The following is a 23,702-nucleotide window of genomic DNA, read 5'->3' as shown; positions in this document are numbered from 1 at the left end:
AAAACTATAATTTTCGTCAAAATAAATTATATTAATATACGATAAATATAAAATAGTTCGAAAAGAAACCAATACATTTGCAGAGGAAAACTGAAATATAAATGAAAAAGTAAAGTATATTACATTTTTGTCATGAAATGCCACCCTTTCAAGTTACTACAAATGGTAACTTTCCATCTTTTGAGTAGTGTCGCTATCAATTACTACTCCTCACAAAAATTGGTAAAATTCAATGGATAATAGCCATGACGTGCGTCTTTTTGGTTTGCTACCTACTCATATAAAACTCTTTCTTGAAATCTTCAATGGGTACATATTCAACAGTATATTTGTACGAGTGTATATATAAAATGTTTATTATGTACATATAACGTGTTGGTCTATATATATATATTATAAATCCCAGTTTTTTTTTCCTTCTCAAACATTGAACATTCAAAATACAAACGAGGCAGAATGGCACAGACGACTTTAGGCTCAGGATCATATCCAATCAAAACCATCGTCGTGTTGGTTCAAGAAAATCGTTCTTTCGACCATATGCTCGGTTGGTTCAAAGAGCTAAACCAAGAAATCGACGGTGTCACGAAGTCAGACCCGAAATCTAACCCGGTTTCCTCCTCTGACCCAAACTCTCTCCATGTCGTCTTTGGTGATCAGTCTCAATACGTTGACCCAGATCCAGGTCACTCCATTCAGGATATCTACGAACAAGTGTTCGGTAAGCCATGGGATGCAAGTCACCCGGACCCAAACCCGGGTCCAGCTACCATGTCTGGGTTCGCTCAAAACGCCGAGCGAAACAAGACCGGGATGTCATCTGCTGTTATGAACGGATTTAAACCGGACGCTTTGGCGGTTTACAAAGAGTTGGTTCAAAACTTTGCCATATGTGATAGGTATGCCGTTTTGGCTCATCTCCCTTCTATATTACTTAAAATTATTTTCAGTTGTGACTTTGTTTCTGATATTAATTCTCACGGTTTATAGAAAATTTCATGTTCTTAACAATCTTGTTTGGAAAGGTGGTTTGCGTCGGTCCCGGCGTCGACCCAGCCAAACCGACTGTTTGTACACTCGGGAACATCACATGGAGCATCGAGCAACGATAGGAAACTACTAATCGAAGGGTTTCCACAAAAGACGATATTCGAGTCGCTGGATGAAGCTGGTTTTAGCTTTGGCATTTATCACCAATTCCCTCCTGCTACTCTCTTCTATAGGTTTATTTCATTCGTTACGACTATAACCAAATGATTTGCGTTAATACAGTTCAACAACCTTATAGTAAAAATTATATAATTTTATTAATATTTTGTGTGTTTTCAGAAATCTGAGAAAACTTAAGTATTTGACACATTTTCACCAATACGGATTACAATTCAAGAAAGATTGCAAAGAAGGGAAGTTACCGAACTATGTTGTGGTCGAACAACGTTGGTTCGATCTATTGTTAACTCCAGCCAACGACGATCATCCATCTCACGATGTTTCCGAAGGTCAAAAGCTAGTGAAAGAGGTCTACGAGGCCTTGAGATCGAGCCCACAGTGGAACGAGATTTTATTCATTATAACATATGACGAGCACGGTGGGTTTTACGACCATGTCCCTACTCCGGTCGAAGGAGTTCCTAACCCGGACGGTTTGTTAGGACCTGAACCGTATAACTTTGAATTTAACCGGCTTGGCGTTAGGGTTCCGACTTTCTTCATCTCTCCTTGGATTGAGCCTGGAACAGGTAAATTAAATGATTACTTTGTAGTCTCTCCAGGTTTCATTTATCAAATTTTATGTTTAGGAAACGTAGTAATTTATAATCAAACACATCTAATTTAGTTTAATCTTCTTAAAGTAAAATTTGATTATTTTGGTAAAATGTGTAGTTCTTCATGTTCCGAATGGACCGTACCCTAGGTCACAATATGAGCACTCATCAATTCCTGCAACGGTCAAGAAAATTTTCAACCTCAAAGATTTCTTGACAAAGAGAGATTCATGGGCTGGCACTTTTGAATCTGTTATTACAAGAGATTCACCAAGACAAGATTGCCCTGGTAACTATTGAGTCTTCATTTATTAATAGTTTCTATAAAAATTATGATTATTTCGGATAAAACTCGAATACTTTTGCTTTTTAGCAACACTGTCGATTCCGGTTAAACTGAGAGCGACGGTGGCAGAAGAAAGTGCACAGTTAAGTGAAATCCAAGAGGACCTCGTCATCATGGCTGCGGGATTAAGAGGAGACTACAAAAACGAAGAATTAATGCACAAGCTTTGCAAAGAAACTTGCGTTGCAGACGCTTCCAAATACGTTATAAACGCGTTTGATAAATTTCTAGAAGAGGCTAGAAAGGCAAGAGAAAGAGGATGTGATGAAAACGAGATCGTTTACTGCATGGATGATGATAATGATGATGATGATGATCATGCTGAAATGCCATCATCATCACAATCAGAAGCACCGCATGCTGGTCCTAAGCCGAAAACTCAAAGGTCTTTTTTCAACAAGCTGTTCTCTTGCTTTGCTAGTCATGATTGAGTGACTATAGCTGAAACTTCAATGTAATTAAAGTGCTTATTTGTGTGTGAGGGGATAATTGAGTGTTGTGTTGTTGTGTTTAAGAAAATAAAGCTCCAGTTTCTCTTGCATAATGATTTTTCTTTGATTATGAACTACTATACCTTAGTCCATAGATGAGATTAAATTGTTCGATTGATGATTTTAAAATATAACACATTAATTTTCATCTAAAACACATTTGAAACGTTTTGTCATATATCAACCACTAAAATTATTTATCTAAAATGAAATATTAAAAAATATATTGCGTGCTTCAATTAACAAAATGTATTAGCCGACAAAGGAAGTTAACAAAACGTATAATCTTTCATGTAAATGTTTTTTACTTAAAATGTGCTACGCACTGTAGTGTAGCAAATACTTTAGTCAAGACCAACTTTTTCATCGGTCAAGACCTAATTCATCTACTCGACTTATTTTACAAAGATAAAAGACTGGTACTTTTTATTTCTTTGTTCACATGACAATCTCGAATGTATTACATTAAGATTACGTATGCTCACGTTTTGAATAAAGGAAAAAAAAGCCAAAAAGAAGAGAGAGTGATGTTGTTATTTGTAGTGATGATAAGTCTTCCTCCTCTTCTTGATATGACAATTGCAAGCATCCACGGACCACAGTCAAAGAAGCCATGCAACCAATGAACCAAACTTCCTCTTCCTTTATCTTCGTTTTTTGATCTTCTTCTTGGCGTACATTCTAGATTCTCACTCTCTCTTTTCTTGATGTGATCAGATTCTACGTCGAGCCTCAAAAAGCTTCTTATTATTATTTTCTCAATTTAATATTCTTTCTCTAGCCACCTTATCGTGAAATTGCTTCTGAGAAACAAACAAAACCTGCCCAACAATTCTCAATGGAAGCTTATCGTCCTTTGAATTCACAAGCCTTTGATGAAAGCGTATTACATTCAAAGTTATATCATGCTTTAGGAGATCAGTCTTATTCAAGATCAGTTTCTTTTCTTTTTCCTTGATTTATAGTTTCACTCTCACACATTGTACTTATACATATAGAGACAAAGATTAAAACCTTATTAGATATCACTTTTATTATTACGACAGTAATAACAACATAACTGTTTTACACAAGACGAGAAAATTAAAGTACATATTGGTCAAAGAACCTCCACCAAGTTACAGAACCAACAATTAGTGAAAGATGGTTTTGGTAGATGGCTTAGTTTTATTAACAACAAACAAATAAGCAACAGCAGAAGCAGAAGATGATGAGTTTTCTGTCCCTTTGATGTTGTAGAGACACACACATACACACACACCATTTATTGGTCTTAAAGCAATTTAGAACCTGGATAAGAAAACAATCTTACAGTGTTCCCATACGTTAACTCCGCAAGGTCTTCTTTCTTGATGTTTGACAGGTTTGAAACATATTCTAGTACCTGTTAATCACGTAAAACATCCGACAATAAAGGTGTAATATATTTTCAGAAGAAACAAGAAAAAGGTAAGAATAATTTAATATCATACAGCAACAATGTTTGCAGGTTCATTGAGAGTTGGCTCCGAGCTCTCATCTGATTTTGGTAACCCGTCAGGAGAATCTGTCTCTAACAAGAACCTATCGGAAGGAATCTACAAAAGACCGGAGGAATATATATATAAATCATTTTTTTTTCTTTATCAAGTTGTTGTATAGTTATTGAGGGAATAAAACAAACCGATTTCAAAGTGTTCTTTGCGATTTTCTCATCAATGTAAGTGAACCAGCCTGATAAGGAGAAGTATGCACCAAGCTCAGCAAGTTTAGGAACAACTTCAGCTGTACCATTGAATGAATGAAGAATCACACCAGCAGGAAAAGGCCCTACGGATCTGCATATATTTATATCGAGGAACTTAGATGCTACATACGGAACAAAAAACATAATGGGTTTTCCCTTCAATCGTTGTATAAACATATACCTCATTATCTCGAGCAGATCATCGAATGCATCGATGCAATGAACAGCTACTGGTTTGTTCAGTTCTTTGGCAAGTTCAAGCTGAGGGCGAAACACGGCAAGTTGGTCTGAGTAATCAATGCCTGCTGCTAAGGGACTTTTGTCCAAACCAATCTGCGCAAAAATGTTATTAGTTTGACATCAATGCTCTTTAGAGATATCAGACAAAAAGGGTTTTTCAATATACTCTCCAAAACCATATATTTAAAAACATATCGTTTCAGTTTTGATGAACCAAGTATCAAAGATATGAAGAGGCTTAACCTCCCCAACAGCAGCCGTAGGAGTTGTCTCAAAGAGCATCCTCAATGTGTTAAGCCAATGAGGGCTCCTATCTGCAATAAACCTGAAAAAAAAAAAAACATGAATGAAAAGAAAAAGGTCTGATCTGAAAGATCATTTGCAATGTTCAAAAACTCGGTATGCGTAATATTAGACGTCTTATAAGAGACTAGTGCTTAGACGGGCGCATAGACCGATTTTTTGAACAATTAGACTGATTTTTTTTTTTAAATCATTATAGAATAAATGTTTCTGTTATGACCATTTTTATGACAATGATTTATTTGCATACAACATCCATACCAAGGATGAATTCCAAAGCAAGGAATCACAGAAGGATACATCTCTCCCATCTCTTTCACCAAGTCCCAATCTTTCTGCTTCCAAAAAGACAAAACCGGTTAATAAAGTATCCACCATTTTTGTAACAGTGTCCGAATGATTATAAAAATGTTTTAAAATACCTCAGAGGTTCCATTGACTGCGAAATTGGTAACACCAACAGCTAAAGCAGCAGATATGAGCTCAGGGGCTTTGTCGATGACTCTCTTATCTTGAAGGTGACAGTGAGCATCAAACAACTTCATTTTCACCGCGAGGTTCTTGTCTCTGTGGCTCCTTTCTTCTTTTTTGAGGTCTATATATAATAGAATGGATATGCAAAAACGTATATAGCTTCACCCCAAAGACATGGTCTCATCAATGAACAACACAGAGCGTTGACTTTTGAGATAGTTTGAGGTTTAAGTAACAGAGACTACAAGGCTCTGATCTGGATTTTCATGAGACAGAAGACTATAGTGGCAACCTTTGTGAAAACAAATAATTTCCGTAAAAGTATATAATAATATAAAATTTTGTGTGAGATTAAAGAAAGGAAGAAAGATAGGTTTAAATAAGAAAAAGACAGCTAAGAATCATAATCCACAGATTTAAATATAAGAAAGACAACTCAAAATCATTATCAAATCCGAAAACCTAAATCAAACCAAGCTTGATAAAAATGAATCTAAACCGAATCAGACATAAATACCAAATGAAACTTGTTTTATGGTATTTTGGTTATGGATTTTATCTGAACCAAACCCAAACCGATGGATATTCGAAAAACCCCGAAAACATCAAAATTTTGAAAAATACTAATACCAAACACGTACTCAGTTCCGAATAAGTACTCAAAATACTCTAACGATATCATTGAGTATCTAAAATAAATATCTAGCTATTACATGAATAATTAACTCAAATACTTAGTTTAATATATTTTAGTATTTGGCGATATTTATTTTCTGGTTTGATATGTTTTTGTTTTGGATTATCGGATATAATATGTTTTCTAAGTTTTGTTTCCTTGTTTTATTATTATTATTTTTTTTAATTTTACTTATCAAAAATTATATTAGAACCAAAAACAATCGTCTTAAAAGCATTTCTCATTTCAGTTTTGTTTTTTAGTCTTTGTTTCACTGGATATTTATTTTATTTTCGGGTTTATGTTAACTAAGTACAAAACAATATTTTAGAACTGGAAACTCGATGAAGATACAAAACCCAAAATTATGTTGGGTTAAACCGATTTTTGGAAGTGTTACTAAATCCAAACCAAACCCGATTAAACCTAAGTTCATGAACCGAATCCAAACCGAATTTTTTAATATTTGAAAAGGGTTGAAATTCATAAATCTAAAAACCCGTCACGAGAATGAAAGCGAATCGATCCCGAACGAGCAAATGCATAGAGAGAGAGGAATTTATTTTATTGATCAAAAGCCCATTGGGTTTCGTAATTATCTGTTAAGAACGAAATGGGCCTTTAATGGGCTTTGTATAAATCCCAGTACGAGAAAGTCACACGTATCTCATGTCTTTTTCTCCTTCCGTTCAAAATCATTTTCATGGCGGAGAAGAACATCTGCAAACCGAAACCCTAAAAAACTCGAAAAATGGAGGAATCGAACCAACAACACCAACTCTTGCTCCAAATGCAGCAGCAACAACAGATGCAGCAGCGTCAGCAACAGCTCTTCCTGATGCAGCAACTCCAGAGACATCAGCAGCAGCAGCAACAGCAACAGGCGGCCATGTCGAGGTTCCCCAACGCTCCGGGTTTAATCCAGAACCGACCCGTTAACCCGGCTTTTCATAACCCTAACGTTCAGCAGCAACAACAGCGACCGATGGTGATGATGATGCAACCCTCACAGCAACAACAGCAACAAGAGAAGAAGCAGATGCGTCCGTTGAATCAAATGGAGTTACAGTTCGCTTACCAAGACGCGTGGCGTGTCTGCCATCCTGATTACAAGCGTCCTTTCGCTTCTCTCGAAGACGCTTGCGAAAGGTTCGACCTTTATTCAATTGGTTCATTCTTGATTTCATGAATATCCAAAAAGGCCATTCCTTTTTTTTAAAAAGGTTGATTATATAATATAAAGTCTTGAACTTTTTATCTCTCTGTAGATCCAAAAGTCCACCCATCACTGAAAAGTTCATTTTTTTAATACAATGATGTTTGCTATTTCTCTATTTATGCAGGTTGTTACCTTATCACGTTGTAGCAGACTACGAAGCAGAAGAAGACGAGATGATCCTCCATTCAGACACAACGGTGTCACGCAGTCAGCAATGGGACGACAACATTGCAGCCAAAGTGGGCGAGTTCACGGAGACGTTTGAGAAGCAAGTCCAAGCTTTCAACGCTATAACTCAAAAGAGGAAGGAGGGTGAGTTAAGGTCCGAGGAGAGGTTGATCGTTGAGCAGCTTTTGCTAATGGAGGAGAGGAAAGCATGTAGTGAGGTGGATAGAGAGATGAAGGCTCATGAGGCGAGGTTGAGGATGGCGGCTATGGCTCAAGCGGGACAAGGGATGGGTTATAACCCGTTGAGAGGTAATGCGTTTGGGAACTATGGAGAACAGCAACAACAACAGGGACGGTACATGGACCCTGATGAGATGATGATGAGGATGCGTGGTTGGGTGAATAGTAATAATAATAATAGTATTAATAGTCAGAGAGAAGAGAAGGAGCCTGAAGAAGACTTCTTGAATGATGAAGAAACTGGTCAACATGGGAACTGGAGAGGGAATGGTGAATTTGATTTGAATACTCGGTAAAAAAATGGAACAAAGAGGTTAAAAACTTTTTTTTTGGGTGATTGAGATACTTTGCAGTTTGATGATTGTGTAGACTTGTAGTTAACACTTGAAAGGATAGTGAGGGATAAGGTGTTTCTTCTTCTCAAACTTTGGTTAATAGTTTACAGTGAAAGAAAATGACTCTGATGAAGTAACTTGAACTGCGTGCCGTTTATATTAGCTACCATTGATGCAACTTGAACTACGTGCCGTTTTATAGCTACTAGATGCGTGGCCATGATGATGCAACTTGCAAGTCAAATTCAAAGTTGTTCAAATGGCTCAACAACATACTGTACACTGAAACTTTTAAGTTAAAAAAAAAACGTTTCTATAGAAATATACCAAAGACTTTTCAACTTACAAAAAGCTTTTTATTATGAACACTTTTGAGGAAACCAGTCACTAAGAACCAAAACGCCGGCACTGGACTGGCATATATAATGCATCCTTCAATCTTTTCATCACCCTTAGGGACGGACAAGAGTGGAAGCACGTTCTTGCAAATGTCTCAAGCTCTTCTCCATGCTAACTTGCACCATCTCAGCCAACATCTTCTTCGCCTTACCAGACTGATCATCTCCATCTATATGAGAGATTAAGCTCGACACTATGTTCTCTATTGTATCCGGTTGAACCTCTGATCTCGGGCTATCCGAGTCCCTTAGTAAACAGAGAAGTCTCTGAGCTTTGGTACGAGACTTCGATGTCCCTTGAACCGTGAGCTCGAGCAGTCCCGGTATTACACCTTCTTTCAGAATCGGCTCTCTGTATTTACTCCTATCGCTTTGGCACAGTGTTAAGAGCACACCAACGGCGTGCTCCTTAGCTTGTAGTGACCCGTTTTCAAGAACTTCCACCACTGCCAACACACCTCCTTCGTCTGAGACTAAACCCGTTCTCGCCTCCTCGTTAGAAACCATCAAGGATTCTATCAGGGAACAGCATTTCTCAGATGTTTTCGACGATTTTTTACTTGATTTTAGAAGGTTCAGGATCGGTGAGAGTGGTTTGGTCGCTATGATCGTTGTTAGGTTAGTGGAGAGTGTAGAGAGGTTGGAGAGTGCCATGACTGCATCAGCTTTAGCTTGTGGGCTTCCGTGTTTAATGACTTTGACTAATAGTGGAATCACTCCGTTAGCTCCGATGATGGGTTTGTTGTTAGCGGATGCGGAGAGAGTGAGGAGAGATGCAGAAGCGTATTCTTGAAGTGTTGGGCTGTTAGATTGTAAGAAGTTCATGATTGGCTCTAAAGCACCTGCTTCAACTATGCTCACCTTGTTCCTGAGATTTAGAAAAATCAAACAGCAAAACTCAGAATAGTCTCTTAAAGACAATGACACATAAGCAAACAGGCAGAAACCAATCTTTTCAAGACTTTAGTGCATTCAGATTCTCAGTCATATGAATTGTAATAAAGAGAAACAGAGTTGTAGCCATCTACCTAAAGGTACTTATTTAATTGATTAGTGATTAGGGACACAAAAAAAATTTATAAGTAGGAGAGGAAAAGTGGCTTTGGGTTTAGCTTATCTACTTTGATTGTTCCTCTTTTCTCCACTATATGGTTCACATCCCATTAATAAAAAGAAAAAGTGTTGATGATATCAGAACTTAGACCAAAAGAAGAAATTGACTACAAAGGTCGATTGCGTATAAATTAAGGAAGATTCAGCAGCAAGGAACAAAAAACATCATAAAATACTAAGTCTGGTAAAGCAGGGTCCTACAGGTGTACAAAGAGCTAATAAATTAAGTTAGGCAAAACCTACTCCCAAAGAAAGAGTTAGTTAGCCTCAGTTGATTTCCATCTAAACTACTACTTGACTTAACCCATCCTCAGTTTCCAAAAGCTAAAAGCCTTCTTGGATCAAAGATTCTTGAGATGCATTGAGATTGGATTGTTAATTTTCCTCTGTTTCTGATGTTAACTAAAGGGAGAGGGAATTTGCGGCTAACACGTCATGATTCCCTCTCTGTTTAGGGAGATTAAAAAAAAGATTATTGTTCTTATCTTGCAACTTGATTCTTCGCTTTCTTATGGACTATAGAAAAAGAAAGAAAAAGCTACGGTAAAACATGACTCTAGCTTTTGTGTAGATCAATAAAAAATATCACCCCCAACTAGAAACCAATCAAACCTCACAAATTATAACGATCAAAAGAAAAAAGAATAGTCAGAGTTCTCCAGAAACCGCATAAACAAAAGAATAGTTTAAAAGTGAGAGAAGGAATAAAGAAGAGTACTCTAGTAAATGGATGAACCCTAACAAAAATCATTCAAAAAGAAGCAAAAAGGAAAGGTAGAGTACACTCCAAGCAAACAAAAAGCACTTGCCAGCAAAGATAAGTAACAAAAAAAAGTTTGATGGATCCACCAAATCTGATTAAAGAAAGTGCTTAAAGCAGAAAAACAGAGTTCGCTAAAATCGAGAGATTATCCATCAGATGCAATCATCCAATCATGAACTTACACGAGACCGACCAAAAGGCAGACGAATTGACACCTTTTGGTTTAAAATGATGACTTGATTTTCTCCCCTAATCTATTGATACAATTGAGCTAATGATCAAATCAGATCACTAATCTAATATTCAGATTTGATTAATACACACGGCCCGATCCAAAGACATAACAAGATGAAACATTAGCTTTAGCTCCCTAAACTCCCACCTCAGGAGTTTATCTACTGACTAGATAAGTAATAACTCCTTCCGTTTCGATTTAATTGTCGTTGTAGAAAAAAATGATCGTTTCAAAATAAGTATCATTTTAGAGTTTCAATGCAAAATTTATTGATAAGATTATCTACTTTATTTTTCTATTGATTGAAATATGGTTAGGTGTATATGTAATTGTGTTTTTTTTTTGAAAATATACAAAATTATATGTTTTCTTAATCGTGTGTTTGCACTTAAAATAATAATTAAAATAAAACATAGGGGGTATATAAATGGACATGATCAATTCATTTATCATCTATTGGTTTTAATTTGAAGTTTAAATCGACGAAGGAATGAATATGTATTGATGATTTAGCCTTTTTAATTTGTTTTCAAACAATATGAATCTCAGGATCGGCCTTGTTGATTTTTTTCCACTAATTTCAAGCTTAGAAACCGTTAATCAGATAACAATTCGAATTTTGAGTAAGGAAGGAAGAAACGTACTTCTCGTATTTAACGGCGAGGTTAAGGAGAGCAAGCAGAGCCGCCTCGTGGTGCGATTCAGGCGAGTCTAACAACCTCAGCATCGAAACGAGCGGCTCGACGGCCTGCGAAAAGTGTCGGCGGCACCTATGCGACGTCTTCGTCAGCCGACGGATCTCTCTAGCTGCGAACAGCCTCGAATCCGGATCCTCCGATCGGATCAAACCGAGGATTCTCTGAATCGAGGCCGAAGACGACGAGGAAGAAACAGAAACCGACGCGTGGAGCAGTTCGTGATCTGCGTCTCCGCCGCGCGGCGAGTCGCAGTCGTGGCTCGTGTCGATTGATGAAACGGAGGAAGAGGAAGAAGAAGAAGGGACGGTGGAGGCGAGGTCCATTTTGAGAGAGAAATGGACGAAAGATCTGTTTTCAGAGAGACGTATTGAGTATGGCGTTAGCTAACAGTTACATACTACGTGTGTATATATAATACACCATGGGCAATATCTATTATGTAATATTTATATTTTAAACTATAGTTTTCTGTTATTATAAAAAGGCATATTGTATGAAGCAAAATATTTATGAGAGAGGAGGTTTGGAAGACTTTTTAGGGATGGCTTTAATTTTCCTAGTTTTGTTTGTTGAAAATTAGATATTTTTTGAACATATGTGATGTAGATGGGCCAAAGATTGACCGTGGGATTTTGTTCTATATTTTATTATGCTAAAGTTTGGTTCTCCTCAATGTTAAGACCAGTTACCAACCATTCTTTGTTACACTGTCTTTATCTTATGTATAGATATATTTGGCTAAGTAATCTAAAGGCTATAAAAGGGAGAGCTAAAACAAATTTTTTATGTTAAAGTTTTATAGAGTCTGATAAAGATATATTTATCTAAGGATTTTTAAGAAAAATATCATCACACTTGGCACAATTCATATATAAATATATAACTGTGTTTTATAATTTAACTGAAATGTTAAGTGCAATATATTATTAATTTATTTCAGTAAATCATTATACTGGTTTTTTGGGTATTTATTCTCAAGAATTAGAGATGGGCTTGGGTAATATAAATTATTGCCTATAACCAATGCCCTTTACTATTTCAGCCCACACTGAAACACAAACCAGATTATCAAATATCTAATCATTGTCTATAACCAAAGCCCTTTACCACTACATGAAATGAAAGCATAATGAAAAAGTAACATACATAATCTGATAATCAATGATTGTCATTACAAAAAACAAGGGAACAAATTAAACATGATTAAAACATCACATGAATATAGATTTTAAATTTTGGCTTAGAAAATCTTGGCTACATCTTTCATGAGACCACGGTTAGCCTTTGCGAAATCAGAAAACTCTTGGTACGATATGAATCCATCACCATCGGTATCGATCTCAGCCATCATACGCTTGATGTCATCGTGCGTGACCGAGCCAAGGTTCTTGAGAGCATCTCCAAGCTCGGTGGAAGAGATAGTTCCATCTCCATTAGCATCAAACTTCTTGAAAACACGGTCGTGCTCAGCTTTTTCTGTTGCGTCCGCCATTCTTTTATAGGGGGTTGTGTTCTTTTTGATCGTGAGAGTTATTATATAAAGAGATTTTTAATGTGAAGAAAGCTGAGGCTATGCTTCAAACTAGGCGCTCTAAGGAGGAGGAAACTGAAGTTACTAAAAATAGAATGTGACTCGGTCTTTTCATTAACCGAACTTGTATTCTGAACAATACAATGCCAAAAAAAAATGGACTGCTGAATCCAAAGGTTTCGCCAGCTTTATATCGATCTTCAAAGATCAGAACTTAGAAGCAGAAGTCAAAGAGATGTATTACCTTCAAGGAGCTCTGTCAAAAGGCTTAGTGTCATTGTAACAAGTATCCCACACTGCCTCCATGGCGTCTTTGGCTGCTACTTCAGAGCAATACGGGTTGCCACGAAGCGATTTCAACACTCTTCTTTTTATACATTCCTTTTCAAAACACAAAGAATCAGGTTAATATCAACAACAACCATACATGATTCCACAAGCAATTTTTTTTCTTATAGTCACTTACTTGTTCATGCCCTCTTAACTTAATGAAACCCCTCAAAAGTTCTCTCTTGAAATGGCAATCACCGCTTAAATGGCCAGCACGTATCTGTTTTAAAGTATACACACACAAGAACTATCAAGAACTGGACTTGACATGGTAAAGCTTTAAACTAACAATGTAATGACCTCGCTGCAAGCATGATGAGCACAGTTAGTCCAATCCAGATTCTTGGCGCGGCACTCGTCATAAGCATGGATCAACTCATGTATAACCACTTGGTTCACTTCATCTTGAATAGTCAGATAGTTACTGCACACAGTGATCTTCAAACAAACATAGATAACAAAAGAAACTGAGCATCATCAACACATTAACAAATAACCAAAAAGCATTGTTTAGAGCAGTGTTTACCCCTCTTCCTTTAGTGAAGCCACCAGCTACAGGACCAGTACACACAACCGCCTTGACGAAGTTATCGCCAACTCTGCACCCAGACTTCTCCATCTGCTCCATCAGAAACTTCACAATCGGATCTAATCAAAACACACGAAACGAAACTAGTTTCAATACACAGAGATTGCTAAACCAATGGATTCAAGATTTGCGGGAAAATATACTTCGGAAACTTCGCTGAATCATGTCTTCGCATTCTTCGATTGATTTACCGCGTTTTCCTCCGAGGTTCAAATCGGAACCTGAGTTAGGAGCGGCGGCATCTTCCATTTCCGATATCTCGAAGCCGGAGATTGCTCTTCCCAACGCGAGTGTGGCGGCTTGTGATCGGAGACGGAGAGAAAATGAGACGGGAGGGTAAACGTGTCAATTACATTAGCATCCTTCCTTCCCTCTCTTTCTATCTATCAAAAACGGTTAACGTATTCGATTCGGTTTGCCAAACCATCATCTCAGACCGGGTTTAATTTAATCGGTTTAATATTCATGAACTCTAAAGAGCCGGCCTGATCCAAACCTAACATAGTGAATCAATGAATCCTATATTTAGAAGAAGAGTAATGTATATGGTCTCATTTTGATCAAAATCTACATACATCTATGTGTTGGATTCTTATTCATGCAAGATATAGTATTGTAATTTATCAACATTCTTGAGCTATGAATGTTTAATAAGAATAAGCATTCAATATACATACCCAAGTTATAGTATTGTAATTTATCAAACATTCTTGAGCTATGTGTGTTTCTCATATTTTTCCTCTTCTATTATTTGAATTGAAAATTTATATTTATACCTTATCTTTTTTCCTGTACATATTTCATTATTTTAGTTTTGTAGAGTTTGTATGCATAAATTGTAAGATTAACATGTGTCAAAGTCAAAATCCAATCTAAATAATAAAATATGCAAAGTAAGAAATCACATTAATTTTCTTGTCCTAAAAATAATTTATTTAAGAGATTAGAGATTAATATCACCCAATTTTTACATGTAAATACAGTATACAATATCTTGGAATCTTCATATTCTCATCCTTTTGCAATCTACATATTATCTCCCTTTCACAGATTTGAGGAGTTTAAGACTTTGCATTCAATTCAGAGGACTTGAAGCCTAGATATTGCTCACTGTAATAATGTTTTAATTGCTGAGGCGTTTGGTTAAATGATTTGATTTCACAAGAACTATTCAATTTCAAAACAAAAAATGATTGTACAATTAGAAGAAAAAAACATTAACATGAATTAGGACACGGAAAGTTTAAATTTGATCAATTTTAAACTGGATGTAAAATCCTTATTGCTTAGTTTCTTTTTACTGTAAATTGTAGTGACAGTTCTTCTAGTAATGTTATATAACGAGGTTTTGAGTATAATTTCGATAAAAATACAACAAAGTTGGAGTATGCATTTGAGAAAAGACCATAAGAGCTTTTCAAAGAAATGGATCAACTAAAGAGGCTTTTTACTTCAAGGCTTTCAATATGTTTCTACGCCAAAGAGCAGTCTCTGGGTCGAACCTCAGCTCCCAAGTTGGCCAATAATGAAGATCTTGTTTCAGAGTCAACACTCGTGGCTTGCCGTTTAGATGAACAGTCCTTATACGCACAAATTGCCCGTGTTCTAGCTCCTGTTGCAACCAAATCGCAAAGAAGATTTTAAAACTTCAAACCAAAGTGAAAGAACAATCTAAGATATGGCTGCATCACTTTTCTTCAGAGCCAAAGTAAATGGAAGTGTGAATTGTGTAAGGAATGAGACAAAACCTTAGTAGCATCTGCAAATGCGTTTAGATCAGGAGTCTTCTTCCCGTTAACTTCCACAATCCACTGAAGTGCATACAGGCCATATCGGTGTGCCGGACTCCCATGACACCATCTGAGAACAAAATTTGTCAGAGATCAAATCCAAATCTAGTCGGTTAAGATTAAACTAGTTTTTTTTTTGTTGAACCAAATTGAGATTCAATATATAGGTCAAGAACTAGTATACCTGGTGACATAGACACCATGACCTTCCTCAGGAAGAAACCCAAGAGCGCGAACCGCAGAATGAGGATCTTGAACAACGCAACCACACCAGTTTATCGCTCTTGTAGTTCCGTTTCCATCTCTTTTGTCAGTTCCAACTACGAGCTCCATTTCTCGACCCTGACAAACAACCAAGAGTCTTGAGTATATACTAGTAAACCTTTTCTCTTCACAGGTGCTGTGATCAATCAACACAAGGACTAGGATGATAACGGAGAAGAAAATAAACAATAAGATGTCTCAAGAGCCAGGAGTTAAGGGTGTCACCTGTCGAAGGATTGTTAGATTGAGATTCTCATCGCTGTGGCTACCAGTATCCAATGTTCGGCAAGCGGCTTCAATGTCATTGTAGCATGTAACTGGCATTTTATTGACTGCCAAAACCATGTCGCCTTGTTCTAGAAGATTTTCAGCTTTTGATCCTGCCAAGCAACCTTTAACACGCAGAACTTGTCGTCTAACAGGATCCTTCTTGACTAGAATCTGCAAGAACAATCAAAAGAGTATATGGATTTGAGACTATCTGCTTTTAGTAAACTAACATTCTCTCAAGTAAGCATTATAACAAGTTTCACCATATGTTATAAATTCTACATGCGCAGATAGATGTGTATCGATATTATCACAGAATATATAAACAAGAATAGGCTTACTTGGATCCATTCATCGCTCAGACCAAAACTCCGGGCCTTTGAGAGCAAAGTAGAATACAACTCAACTTCCAGAATCCGAACGAGTGGCATTGGCCTTTTCACACCATTTATTAGAAGTTCTGGTCCATTTCCACCAGTTATGATTTTCTCGAGGACTTGGCTGATCGCATATATTGGGATACCTCTGACAAACTGATGGTCTTCGGACGAAGTGGAACTATATTTAACCTGTGATCAATTCACAAGACAGTAGCATGTTAGAAAAAACGTAACAGTTATGAAGACTGCAAAGTGGGAAGATGAACCTGAGTCGAAAAGCTTCCCCAAATGGCCCGAATCCTCCCCTGCTCATCAGTCAGTGCTCCTGAAAATGAGCTACCAAAATCTGCAACGTAACATGAAGAAAATAAATTGAGATTCGAACAACTTTATAGTATCTAAGTTTGATGTGAAAGGCTTTGAGTTCCTCACCTGTATCAAGCTCGATAACTTCCATATTAGTAGCTCTGTAGCGGGGAGAATCAGCAGACCCAATGTTTAACGCTGCACATGGATTGGTAACAATAGATTTTCTTGATGTAGCTTGAAGGTTCCTACTCAATCCGACAAGATAAACTGAATCTCCACGTTGCAGTGCAGGTTCTGTTTTCAGTAAAGACATTGCAACATGAACACGTCCCATTAATTTAACTAGATAAATGAAAGTTTCAACAAGAGGCAATATCCAAACAGAGCAATGGTGAACTTTGAAATGGTTAAAAAAATAGTAATAGCCTAAGCATCATCCAACCAGCATATAAATTTGGAACCCCAAGGGTATTTTGCTACAGATTTGTACTAACATACCAGGTAGTAGCTCAGCTGCACGAATAACTGAAGCACTGGCCGGACCCATTGCTGACGGATTGTAGGCAATAAGAGCATAGTTGTGAACAGGATGAAGAAATACCACCTGCAGTTCAGTTAAGAAAGATCAATATTAAAGCTTCCTTCCACGAACTGTAAAATCTTCAGGGTAATCTAACCTCTCCAGGAATCTCGACTGGAAAAGCAGCAAAGGACAACATGACATCAGATGCAGAAATCGCAACAGTGTTTTTGTCCACCACAGCAAGTCCCATGTTTGAAGAATGGTAAATAATAATGCCAGTCCCAAAGAAATGTTGTGAATGTACACCATCAAGACTACACGATGGTGGCACATGAACCTGCATAAGAGAACTTAGTTTCAGCAGATGCAAGTTGCCCTTAACCACAATAAGAACTATAATCACAGTAATTCCGATCACCAGGTCATACTTCCATGGTTTTCTTATAAGCATCCATAGATTATCATTTATCGTTGTAGAAATAGTTACCAAACATGATGTTAATATTTACCTCAAACATGACAAGAGCCGGCTCAATAGCACGTTCAGCCAAAGAAGCATTAGCAGACAGTGCTGCTGCGCTTTCGTAGTCTCTTAAAACCGAATTATCTGTTGCCATTGCATCATCAGATTTCAATTCACTCCCATGTAAGGAACCGTTTGCAACAGTTCCATCTGAAGAATCATCTTCCACTCTTTGTTTCTTCGCTTCTGAGCCTAAATCATTCAGAGAACCATCCCCACTAGAGGCTTCCATAGTAGCCGCAGTATCAGTAACCCCACGAACGACTTCATGCATGGACTCTGTATTTTGGCATATAGGCAAACCACTATTACCAATAGATGGTGGAACAGCAGCAGGTTCGATTGCAGGTTTCACATCCCATAAACCAGAACTGTCATTACGGGTATACAACTGTGGAGGAGCGTACCATTCATGACGATCAATTGTGACTAACACAGACTGCACGAAATGGAACCCAAAAATAAGTACTTTCTCATTTGAGTAAATATTATAGAGTTCAAAAAGAAACATGGAACAGCAAGTCAACAACCATGTTAATGACAGGAACGCTTAAAGAAAAAACGATCCATTGTGGAAATCACGACTTTAAAGATATCTATTTTTCATAGACAGTGATCATAGTACTCTATCAGCACGACAGCAGCAAAAAAAAAATCACATACTTGGAACAGCCAGAGAGAGGTAATATTATCACAGAATTAACAGATCAGATTTCGATTTAGAATAGCCTAACACAATATCATATCTAAACCAGCACGTAGGTTTGACAAGCATAAGATTACAGTGGGTTAGGACGTCTTACAAAAAGAACTTTCAAACAATATATATAGCACCTTCTTGCGATGACGATCAGTGTGAGACATATATTCCAAGGGGACACGAGCACCCCTAGAGAGCTTCGAAAGAACGGATATCAAATCCGCAAGACAGGAAATATCTTCATTAGCAACCTTCTTTATGATGGCATGTCGTGGGACCCCAGCTCTAAATAGCATGTATCTGCATAGAAAATAGCACATCCAAGTAAATCCAGAAATACAGAGAAAGTTCTGAAAATGATTCACAATAAGCTTACATGTAACAATATTGACACATCAGTCAAGAAGATAGAAAATAAGTCAACAAGCTAAACGTGAACTATCTTAAGATCTCTGATGAAGAGATAAAAATTATAATTTTCAATTAAGTGGCGTATTAGAAGAAGTTACAGCTCACTTCTTGTACCGAGTATGTAGATAAATAAATTTTAGAACCAAATGAACATATAAGGAAACACACTTTTCTGTTGGAATCTATTAGAGAATTGCACATGGTTCAAGAAAATGTGAAAATTTTGATGGAGGAAGTTGAGCGGCTTACCCAGGGTCCGAGACATAAGCCAGGCCACAAGGAAAACGAAAATTACGAGCCTGTTACATCAACAACTTTTAAGATCAGCTAATGCCCACAAGAGAGTCATTATATGTTTCCACATTCACTCTAGCAAGCCAGTGTGGGCTATGGAGGATAAAGTCAATGTTTCTTCAAAGCATTATTATATTTTCAAAGCTTACTACGAATAAAATAAGTAGCATATTCATACAACTTTCCAGGCGATACTACAATAACAAGTTTCAGGATCATACATATAGCATTATTACTATATTCACAAAGAGCATCCTCTCTGCAGATAGATATTATGAACCAACTAACATTTCAGCTATGTCACTTTGAAAAACGGAAAAGTGCTCTCAATCATCATTTGGGTAGATCAGTACGCAAATTCATGAAAGAAAAACCCTAACCCCAAGCACTAACCTATAAAAACAACAATTCGACCTGCAGGAGACAAGAATATCATGCATACAGGCGCAGGGCAACAAAAAAAGATTCAGATATATCTCTTCAAGTAGTAGTTACCTGCTGATAAGACAACGGATGAATTACAGCACCACTTACTTCCAGGAAGTGATCTGGAGTGATTGAGTGTAAATCCTGAACCTGTGTCAGGAAAACATAAACACAAGGATCGAGATCATTATGAAAGAGAGTAAGTATCAATCCCAGTTAAGCAGATTATGAAATCCTACATGGAAGGTACAAGTAAGATACTGAGAACTTTTTTCTCAGGGGAAAAGAATTGAGCAGCAATAACGAATATAATAGCCAAGAAAAAAGATTAAAAAATGGTTACATGTATCCTAGAAACAGAACTTACAGAAGAATGGAACTCACCGATACACTAACAGTTATTTGCTGTCCACCCCTTTCAATTTCCAGTTCAACTATCTGGCCAACACCGTCATCAATCAGATTCTCCAAATTCAGAAATTGCGTAAGCACCTACGATAAATGCATAGCGAGAGATTTAGTAAAACGAGGAACAGAAAGAACTAGACATTGAAATTGTATTGATTAATAGGTTATAACTAACTTTTAACCCATGCGTTTCAGACCAATGTTGCAACAAAGATATCAAAATTCTCACTAAAAAGATGCGACTGAGATGACTTACTGTGCCGTTCACGCGAATAAGAACATCTCCCGGCTCTAAATGTTTATCAGCAGGGCCATTTGGCACCTACCACAAGTCAAGACATCATATATAAGATGTAAATTTTTAGGCACCGCTTAAACAATCTTTTTTTTTTCTATAAAAAAGAAATTATTGTTCTGTGTGTTAATAATAAATCAATGCACTCACTACAGAATCAACAACAAGCATTCCAGTTTCCCCAGGTGGAGATGCATGCCGAACCACCTACATGGCCAAGATACAGTAAGTTTAAGGTGTCCCTGTGTAGCACAAGGACGGCTAATGCCCTCCACGATGGTAGGAAGGAAAATCATGTACCTGTTCAGTTTCGCTCCTGAGACCAAGTCGACGTATCTCATCGAAGCCTTTGTGAACAAATGTCATCTAAATACAAAAGCAAACAGATAAAACCTTGCATAAGCAACCCCAAAACTCATATCAGCTAACAGACATTGAACTTCCTATAAATCTCTGCATCTGTCAATCGGGGGAAAAGGAATAGAAATAAAACATGAGAATTATTCCAAATTAAACCACGAACTCATTCAGATCCCACGGTAATCACAAGGATAACCTTTCTAGAATAAAAAGAAATCCTTAAGGTATAAATTCTTTCTAGAATTTGAGCACTACACTAGTGAAAATTTATTTTAGAAAAATTATGATGCTCAGAGCGTAACTACAACAGTAGTCTAAATGTTACCCAGGAAAATTTCCAGCTCCTTGGTATTTTTTCAACTGACAAACCATGTAAAGTACGGGTATTTTTTTCGGACAAGCTGAACACAGCTGCTTAAAAAGGGTCAAAACTGATAGTCGTGGAAATTTTCCTAACTGCACTATGAAGAGTCTCAAAATCCGATTGGTGGAAAACAAACCTGAAGCGTACCACGAGGAATATGAACTGCTTTTGGCTTATCTGTGCACGAGTCGATACTTTTCTGCAGGAAACTTAACGCCCTGACAACCTTCCAAAAACGAAAACCATACTTGATGAAAAGTTCTAAGCAAATTTCCAACAAAATATCAAATAAATTCCGGGGTTATGAATGATATGACGCAACACTAAAAAAGAGACGAGGAACTATGTCTGACTTTCTCAATGTCTCAGACTAGATACTCAGGGCCTCGCTAATGAAAAGAAGAGATCATAAATAAACGTATAGTTCACTTGTAACATTCTATAAGCCATCTAGTCTTAACTAAAGCATGAATATGAGTATGAAAAGAGTTGCTTACTCGTTGAAGTGGTAGGAAGAAGGCTGATGCACTTGAGGATTTGCTGCCAGCATTCAAAGCTACCGCCCTGCCTTGCCAGTCAATAACAGGAGAACCGCTTGATCCACCTTTAGTACCTGACGCTGCCTGTAAGCACAGAAGCGAAAATATTAGCAAGGTAGCATGTGTAACGGTTAGGCTTCGAATAGCAGTAGCATAAAACAGCTGAGTATTGCACGATAAGCTACAAAGAGGACGTTTTAACTCTAGTAGGTGATATTTAATGAAAACACGCGTGGGAGGCACATATGTAGTGGAAATGGGAAGTAATCATAAGCACGACACGACTAGAAAATATAAAAAACAAGGTTTTGACTCAGGAGAGATGGCATGCAATTCTGCTCATATACGTTAGTAATTAAAAAGAGCAATAAAAACTAAAGACGAATAATCACTTACTTGCATATAAAACGTGTTGAAGTCGTTGTAACCATCTCTGCAACAAAAACCAATTAATTATTACAAAGTGAGTAACCATGAAACAAGCAGAGTTGTAGAACTATAAAAATATGACGGTGAAACAGATAATACTTACTTCTTATACTGTGGAGCATCCCTATCCAACCGAGCAAGAGTACCAGCCAGTATAGAAACCTGCAAATCCACACCCCATTAACCAGAAGCATTACTTCTCTCTTTTATACTTTGAATAATATAGAACAACCTATTTATGTTACCTTCTCTCCGCTATCATTGCCAACAACCCTAATCTCCAGTCCAACAGAAGCAGCCTCTGGAGCAAGGGGAATTTCCTCATAACTCAGAAACTGTACTGCACTGGGATCATACGAAAAGAAGCCAAAGTCGTGGACCTGAAAAAGATACAAAAGAATGTCAGCCTGATGAGGAGACACGAATTCAAAATACTAAAATAGAAATATTTTAGAATTCACATGAATGCTCATTTCAATAAAACCATGGCTTCTACCATACCAAGATATTCTAAACTGTGATGCAAGTTTCCTCATACTCAAATCTAATCTAGGGATTAAAAATTTAGAATGAGAGAGTTACCGGATCCCTATATACAGGATAGATTGGGATCTCTTCGCGGTTTACAAACATTGCCTCCGCAACTACTGGGCCTGAAGAATAAGATAAATTCTCAGTCTACCATTATATCTCCACATTGATCTATCAGAACATTGTCTATACCAAGCCTAGCTGAGCCTTATTCTACACCACCTAATCAAACAGTTAACTGCTAAGGAATCTATGCGCACACCTGGCTTCACCACGTGGCGATTGGTGAGGATGATCCCACGCCTCTTATCAACGATAAACCCAGTAGCGTAGCTAGCGCCCGCCGATACGGTGTCGAAGGCGCGACACGCCGTCGTCCGGAGCACCACGACGGCGGGAACCACTTTGCCGAGAGCGCGACGCCAGTCTTCGGCGGTGGCGACGGTTTCGGTCGGCGGAGGATCGATCTCTAAGCACAAATCCGATTTGATGCCGGTCTCCGTCGCGAGTGATGCCAACGGATCTCCCATTTGAGCTCGCTTTCACTCCCGCGGGAACGGGTTTAGCGTTTTTGGATCTCTTCTCTAATCTCTATCAAAGATTGGGGGAAAATGAAATTTAATGATGATGATGATGATAATCTTCGTCTCTCAGAGTTAGTTTTTATATTATTTTTTTTAGTGCGCAGAATAAATTTAAATATAGTACATACGGATTAAATTATATAATATGCTTTTTAATATTTTAATTAGAAAAAAAACTTAAAAAATGATTATTTGAAGAATTGTCCTTTTAACTATTTATATGGTTATATATAGGCCCTGTTCGAAAACGCGGGTACTACGGGCGATTAGTCGGCGAGGAGGCGCTCGGCGGTGCTTGGCCGTGGCGAATTGGCTGTAGTCGGCCAATAAATCGGCAACAACAAATTTTTTTTTTTTTGAGTTTTGAATGCTTAAATCTTGTATTTTATGACAGGTCTATAGGTTTTAAGTATAAAAACATGAAAACACACTAAAATCCGATGATATGTGTGATTGTAAGCGTTTTACGGCCATGGAAAAGCTGTAAAATCGAAAACCCTAAACACAGTTGGAGAAGATGAAGACGAAATGACGCTAGTACCCTTCATTAAAGGCAAATAAAATAAAAAGAAAAAAATCGCGTACCTCTAAGGTCGAACCCAGGTCCTTACGATTAGCCAAGATTATGTTAACCACCAGACTACTTCAAATAATTGTCTAT

General features: G+C 37.4%; 7 protein-coding genes across 9 annotated transcripts; 2 read left to right on the top strand and 5 right to left on the bottom strand.

The window, feature by feature from the left end:
* The first annotated feature begins 320 nt into the window (after positions 1-320).
* On the top strand, positions 321-2,721 carry LOC106387555 (non-specific phospholipase C4). The gene is made up of 5 exons (XM_013827435.3): positions 321-899; positions 1,026-1,223; positions 1,330-1,739; positions 1,885-2,055; positions 2,140-2,721. Exons 1-5 carry the CDS (start codon positions 457-459, stop codon positions 2,541-2,543), a joined length of 1,626 nt encoding a protein of 541 aa, XP_013682889.2. The 5' UTR covers positions 321-456; the 3' UTR covers positions 2,544-2,721.
* Positions 2,722-3,618: 897 nt separating this feature from the next.
* On the bottom strand, positions 3,619-5,700 carry LOC106386433 (uncharacterized metal-dependent hydrolase YabD). Of its 2 annotated transcripts, XM_013826287.3 has the most exons (7): positions 5,295-5,681; positions 5,134-5,207; positions 4,813-4,894; positions 4,511-4,662; positions 4,267-4,420; positions 4,076-4,180; positions 3,619-3,987 (listed from the first exon to the last, which is right to left on the bottom strand). In XM_013826287.3, the coding sequence occupies exons 1-7, from the start codon at positions 5,415-5,417 to the stop codon at positions 3,877-3,879; spliced, it is 801 nt and encodes a 266-aa protein (XP_013681741.2). In that variant the 5' UTR covers positions 5,418-5,681; the 3' UTR covers positions 3,619-3,876. The 2 variants fall into 2 exon arrangements, with proteins under 2 accessions (XP_013681741.2, XP_048602273.1); XM_048746316.1 differs by having other exon boundaries at positions 4,267-4,662; positions 5,295-5,700.
* Positions 5,701-6,688: 988 nt separating this feature from the next.
* Positions 6,689-8,121, top strand: LOC106385288 (bromodomain-containing protein DDB_G0280777). The gene is made up of 2 exons (XM_013825215.3): positions 6,689-7,171; positions 7,366-8,121. The coding sequence occupies exons 1-2, from the start codon at positions 6,774-6,776 to the stop codon at positions 7,943-7,945; spliced, it is 978 nt and encodes a 325-aa protein (XP_013680669.2). The 5' UTR covers positions 6,689-6,773; the 3' UTR covers positions 7,946-8,121.
* Positions 8,122-8,207: 86 nt separating this feature from the next.
* LOC106387300 (U-box domain-containing protein 7) lies at positions 8,208-11,593 on the bottom strand. Of its 2 annotated transcripts, XR_007318689.1 has the most exons (3): positions 11,138-11,593; positions 8,352-9,250; positions 8,208-8,317 (listed from the first exon to the last, which is right to left on the bottom strand). XR_007318689.1 is itself a non-coding variant. In XM_013827131.3 (2 exons), exons 1-2 carry the CDS (start codon positions 11,512-11,514, stop codon positions 8,437-8,439), a joined length of 1,191 nt encoding a protein of 396 aa, XP_013682585.2. In that variant the 5' UTR covers positions 11,515-11,593; the 3' UTR covers positions 8,208-8,436. The 2 variants fall into 2 exon arrangements, 1 of the variants encoding a protein (XP_013682585.2); XM_013827131.3 differs by having other exon boundaries at positions 8,208-9,250.
* Positions 11,594-12,281: 688 nt separating this feature from the next.
* Positions 12,282-12,683, bottom strand: LOC111210731 (polcalcin Bra n 2-like). Its single transcript, XM_022711288.2, has one exon. It carries the CDS (start codon positions 12,681-12,683, stop codon positions 12,432-12,434), a length of 252 nt encoding a protein of 83 aa, XP_022567009.1. The 3' UTR covers positions 12,282-12,431.
* Positions 12,684-12,787: 104 nt separating this feature from the next.
* Positions 12,788-14,024, bottom strand: LOC106432866 (mitochondrial inner membrane protease ATP23-like). The gene is made up of 6 exons (XM_048746317.1): positions 13,785-14,024; positions 13,579-13,700; positions 13,353-13,490; positions 13,189-13,272; positions 12,967-13,103; positions 12,788-12,853 (listed from the first exon to the last, which is right to left on the bottom strand). The coding sequence occupies exons 1-5, from the start codon at positions 13,888-13,890 to the stop codon at positions 12,969-12,971; spliced, it is 585 nt and encodes a 194-aa protein (XP_048602274.1). The 5' UTR covers positions 13,891-14,024; the 3' UTR covers positions 12,788-12,853; positions 12,967-12,968.
* Positions 14,025-14,881: 857 nt separating this feature from the next.
* On the bottom strand, positions 14,882-23,142 carry LOC106387295 (protease Do-like 7). The gene is made up of 24 exons (XM_013827125.3): positions 22,720-23,142; positions 22,509-22,579; positions 22,172-22,306; positions 22,030-22,088; positions 21,894-21,930; positions 21,456-21,581; positions 21,095-21,184; positions 20,535-20,600; positions 20,385-20,441; positions 20,196-20,261; positions 19,916-20,023; positions 19,601-19,681; positions 19,061-19,110; positions 18,535-18,700; positions 17,687-18,139; positions 17,332-17,514; positions 17,153-17,258; positions 16,778-16,948; positions 16,612-16,691; positions 16,307-16,534; positions 15,921-16,136; positions 15,616-15,773; positions 15,390-15,501; positions 14,882-15,253 (listed from the first exon to the last, which is right to left on the bottom strand). Exons 1-24 carry the CDS (start codon positions 22,985-22,987, stop codon positions 15,089-15,091), a joined length of 3,252 nt encoding a protein of 1,083 aa, XP_013682579.2. The 5' UTR covers positions 22,988-23,142; the 3' UTR covers positions 14,882-15,088.
* Between the last annotated feature and the right edge of the window lie 560 nt (positions 23,143-23,702).

The sequence above is a fragment of the Brassica napus genome, chromosome C1, assembly GCF_020379485.1.
Source record: "Brassica napus cultivar Da-Ae chromosome C1, Da-Ae, whole genome shotgun sequence".
Classification (NCBI taxonomy): Eukaryota; Viridiplantae; Streptophyta; class Magnoliopsida; order Brassicales; family Brassicaceae; genus Brassica; species Brassica napus.
This window is presented reverse-complemented; position numbering and strand designations above follow the sequence as displayed.

Coding starts and splice junctions, on each gene's coding strand:
- LOC106387555 (XM_013827435.3), top strand. CDS start 457: ATGGCACAGACGACTTTAGGCTCAGGATCATATCCAATCAAAACCATC. Junction 900..1,025: donor AACTTTGCCATATGTGATAG/GTATGCCGTTTT, acceptor TTGTTTGGAAAG/GTGGTTTGCGTCGGTCCCGG. Junction 2,056..2,139: donor ACCAAGACAAGATTGCCCTG/GTAACTATTGAG, acceptor TTTGCTTTTTAG/CAACACTGTCGATTCCGGTT.
- LOC106387300 (XM_013827131.3), bottom strand. CDS start 11,514: ATGGACCTCGCCTCCACCGTCCCTTCTTCTTCTTCCTCTTCCTCCGTT. Junction 9,251..11,137: donor CTCGCCGTTAAATACGAGAA/GTACGTTTCTTC, acceptor TCTAAATCTCAG/GAACAAGGTGAGCATAGTTG.
- LOC111210731 (XM_022711288.2), bottom strand. CDS start 12,683: ATGGCGGACGCAACAGAAAAAGCTGAGCACGACCGTGTTTTCAAGAAG.
- LOC106386433 (XM_048746316.1), bottom strand. CDS start 5,417: ATGAAGTTGTTTGATGCTCACTGTCACCTTCAAGATAAGAGAGTCATC. Junction 4,663..4,812: donor CTACGGCTGCTGTTGGGGAG/GTTAAGCCTCTT, acceptor ATTTTTGCGCAG/ATTGGTTTGGACAAAAGTCC. Junction 4,181..4,266: donor CAAAGAACACTTTGAAATCG/GTTTGTTTTATT, acceptor GGTCTTTTGTAG/ATTCCTTCCGATAGGTTCTT.
- LOC106387295 (XM_013827125.3), bottom strand. CDS start 22,987: ATGGGAGATCCGTTGGCATCACTCGCGACGGAGACCGGCATCAAATCG. Junction 18,140..18,534: donor CTGATCGTCATCGCAAGAAG/GTGCTATATATA, acceptor CATTTCGTGCAG/TCTGTGTTAGTCACAATTGA. Junction 16,949..17,152: donor TGCAGCTGAGCTACTACCTG/GTATGTTAGTAC, acceptor TACTGAAAACAG/AACCTGCACTGCAACGTGGA.
- LOC106432866 (XM_048746317.1), bottom strand. CDS start 13,890: ATGGAAGATGCCGCCGCTCCTAACTCAGGTTCCGATTTGAACCTCGGA. Junction 13,701..13,784: donor GATTCAGCGAAGTTTCCGAA/GTATATTTTCCC, acceptor TGTTTTGATTAG/ATCCGATTGTGAAGTTTCTG. Junction 13,104..13,188: donor AGTTAAGAGGGCATGAACAA/GTAAGTGACTAT, acceptor TGTTTTGAAAAG/GAATGTATAAAAAGAAGAGT.
- LOC106385288 (XM_013825215.3), top strand. CDS start 6,774: ATGGAGGAATCGAACCAACAACACCAACTCTTGCTCCAAATGCAGCAG. Junction 7,172..7,365: donor CTCGAAGACGCTTGCGAAAG/GTTCGACCTTTA, acceptor CTATTTATGCAG/GTTGTTACCTTATCACGTTG.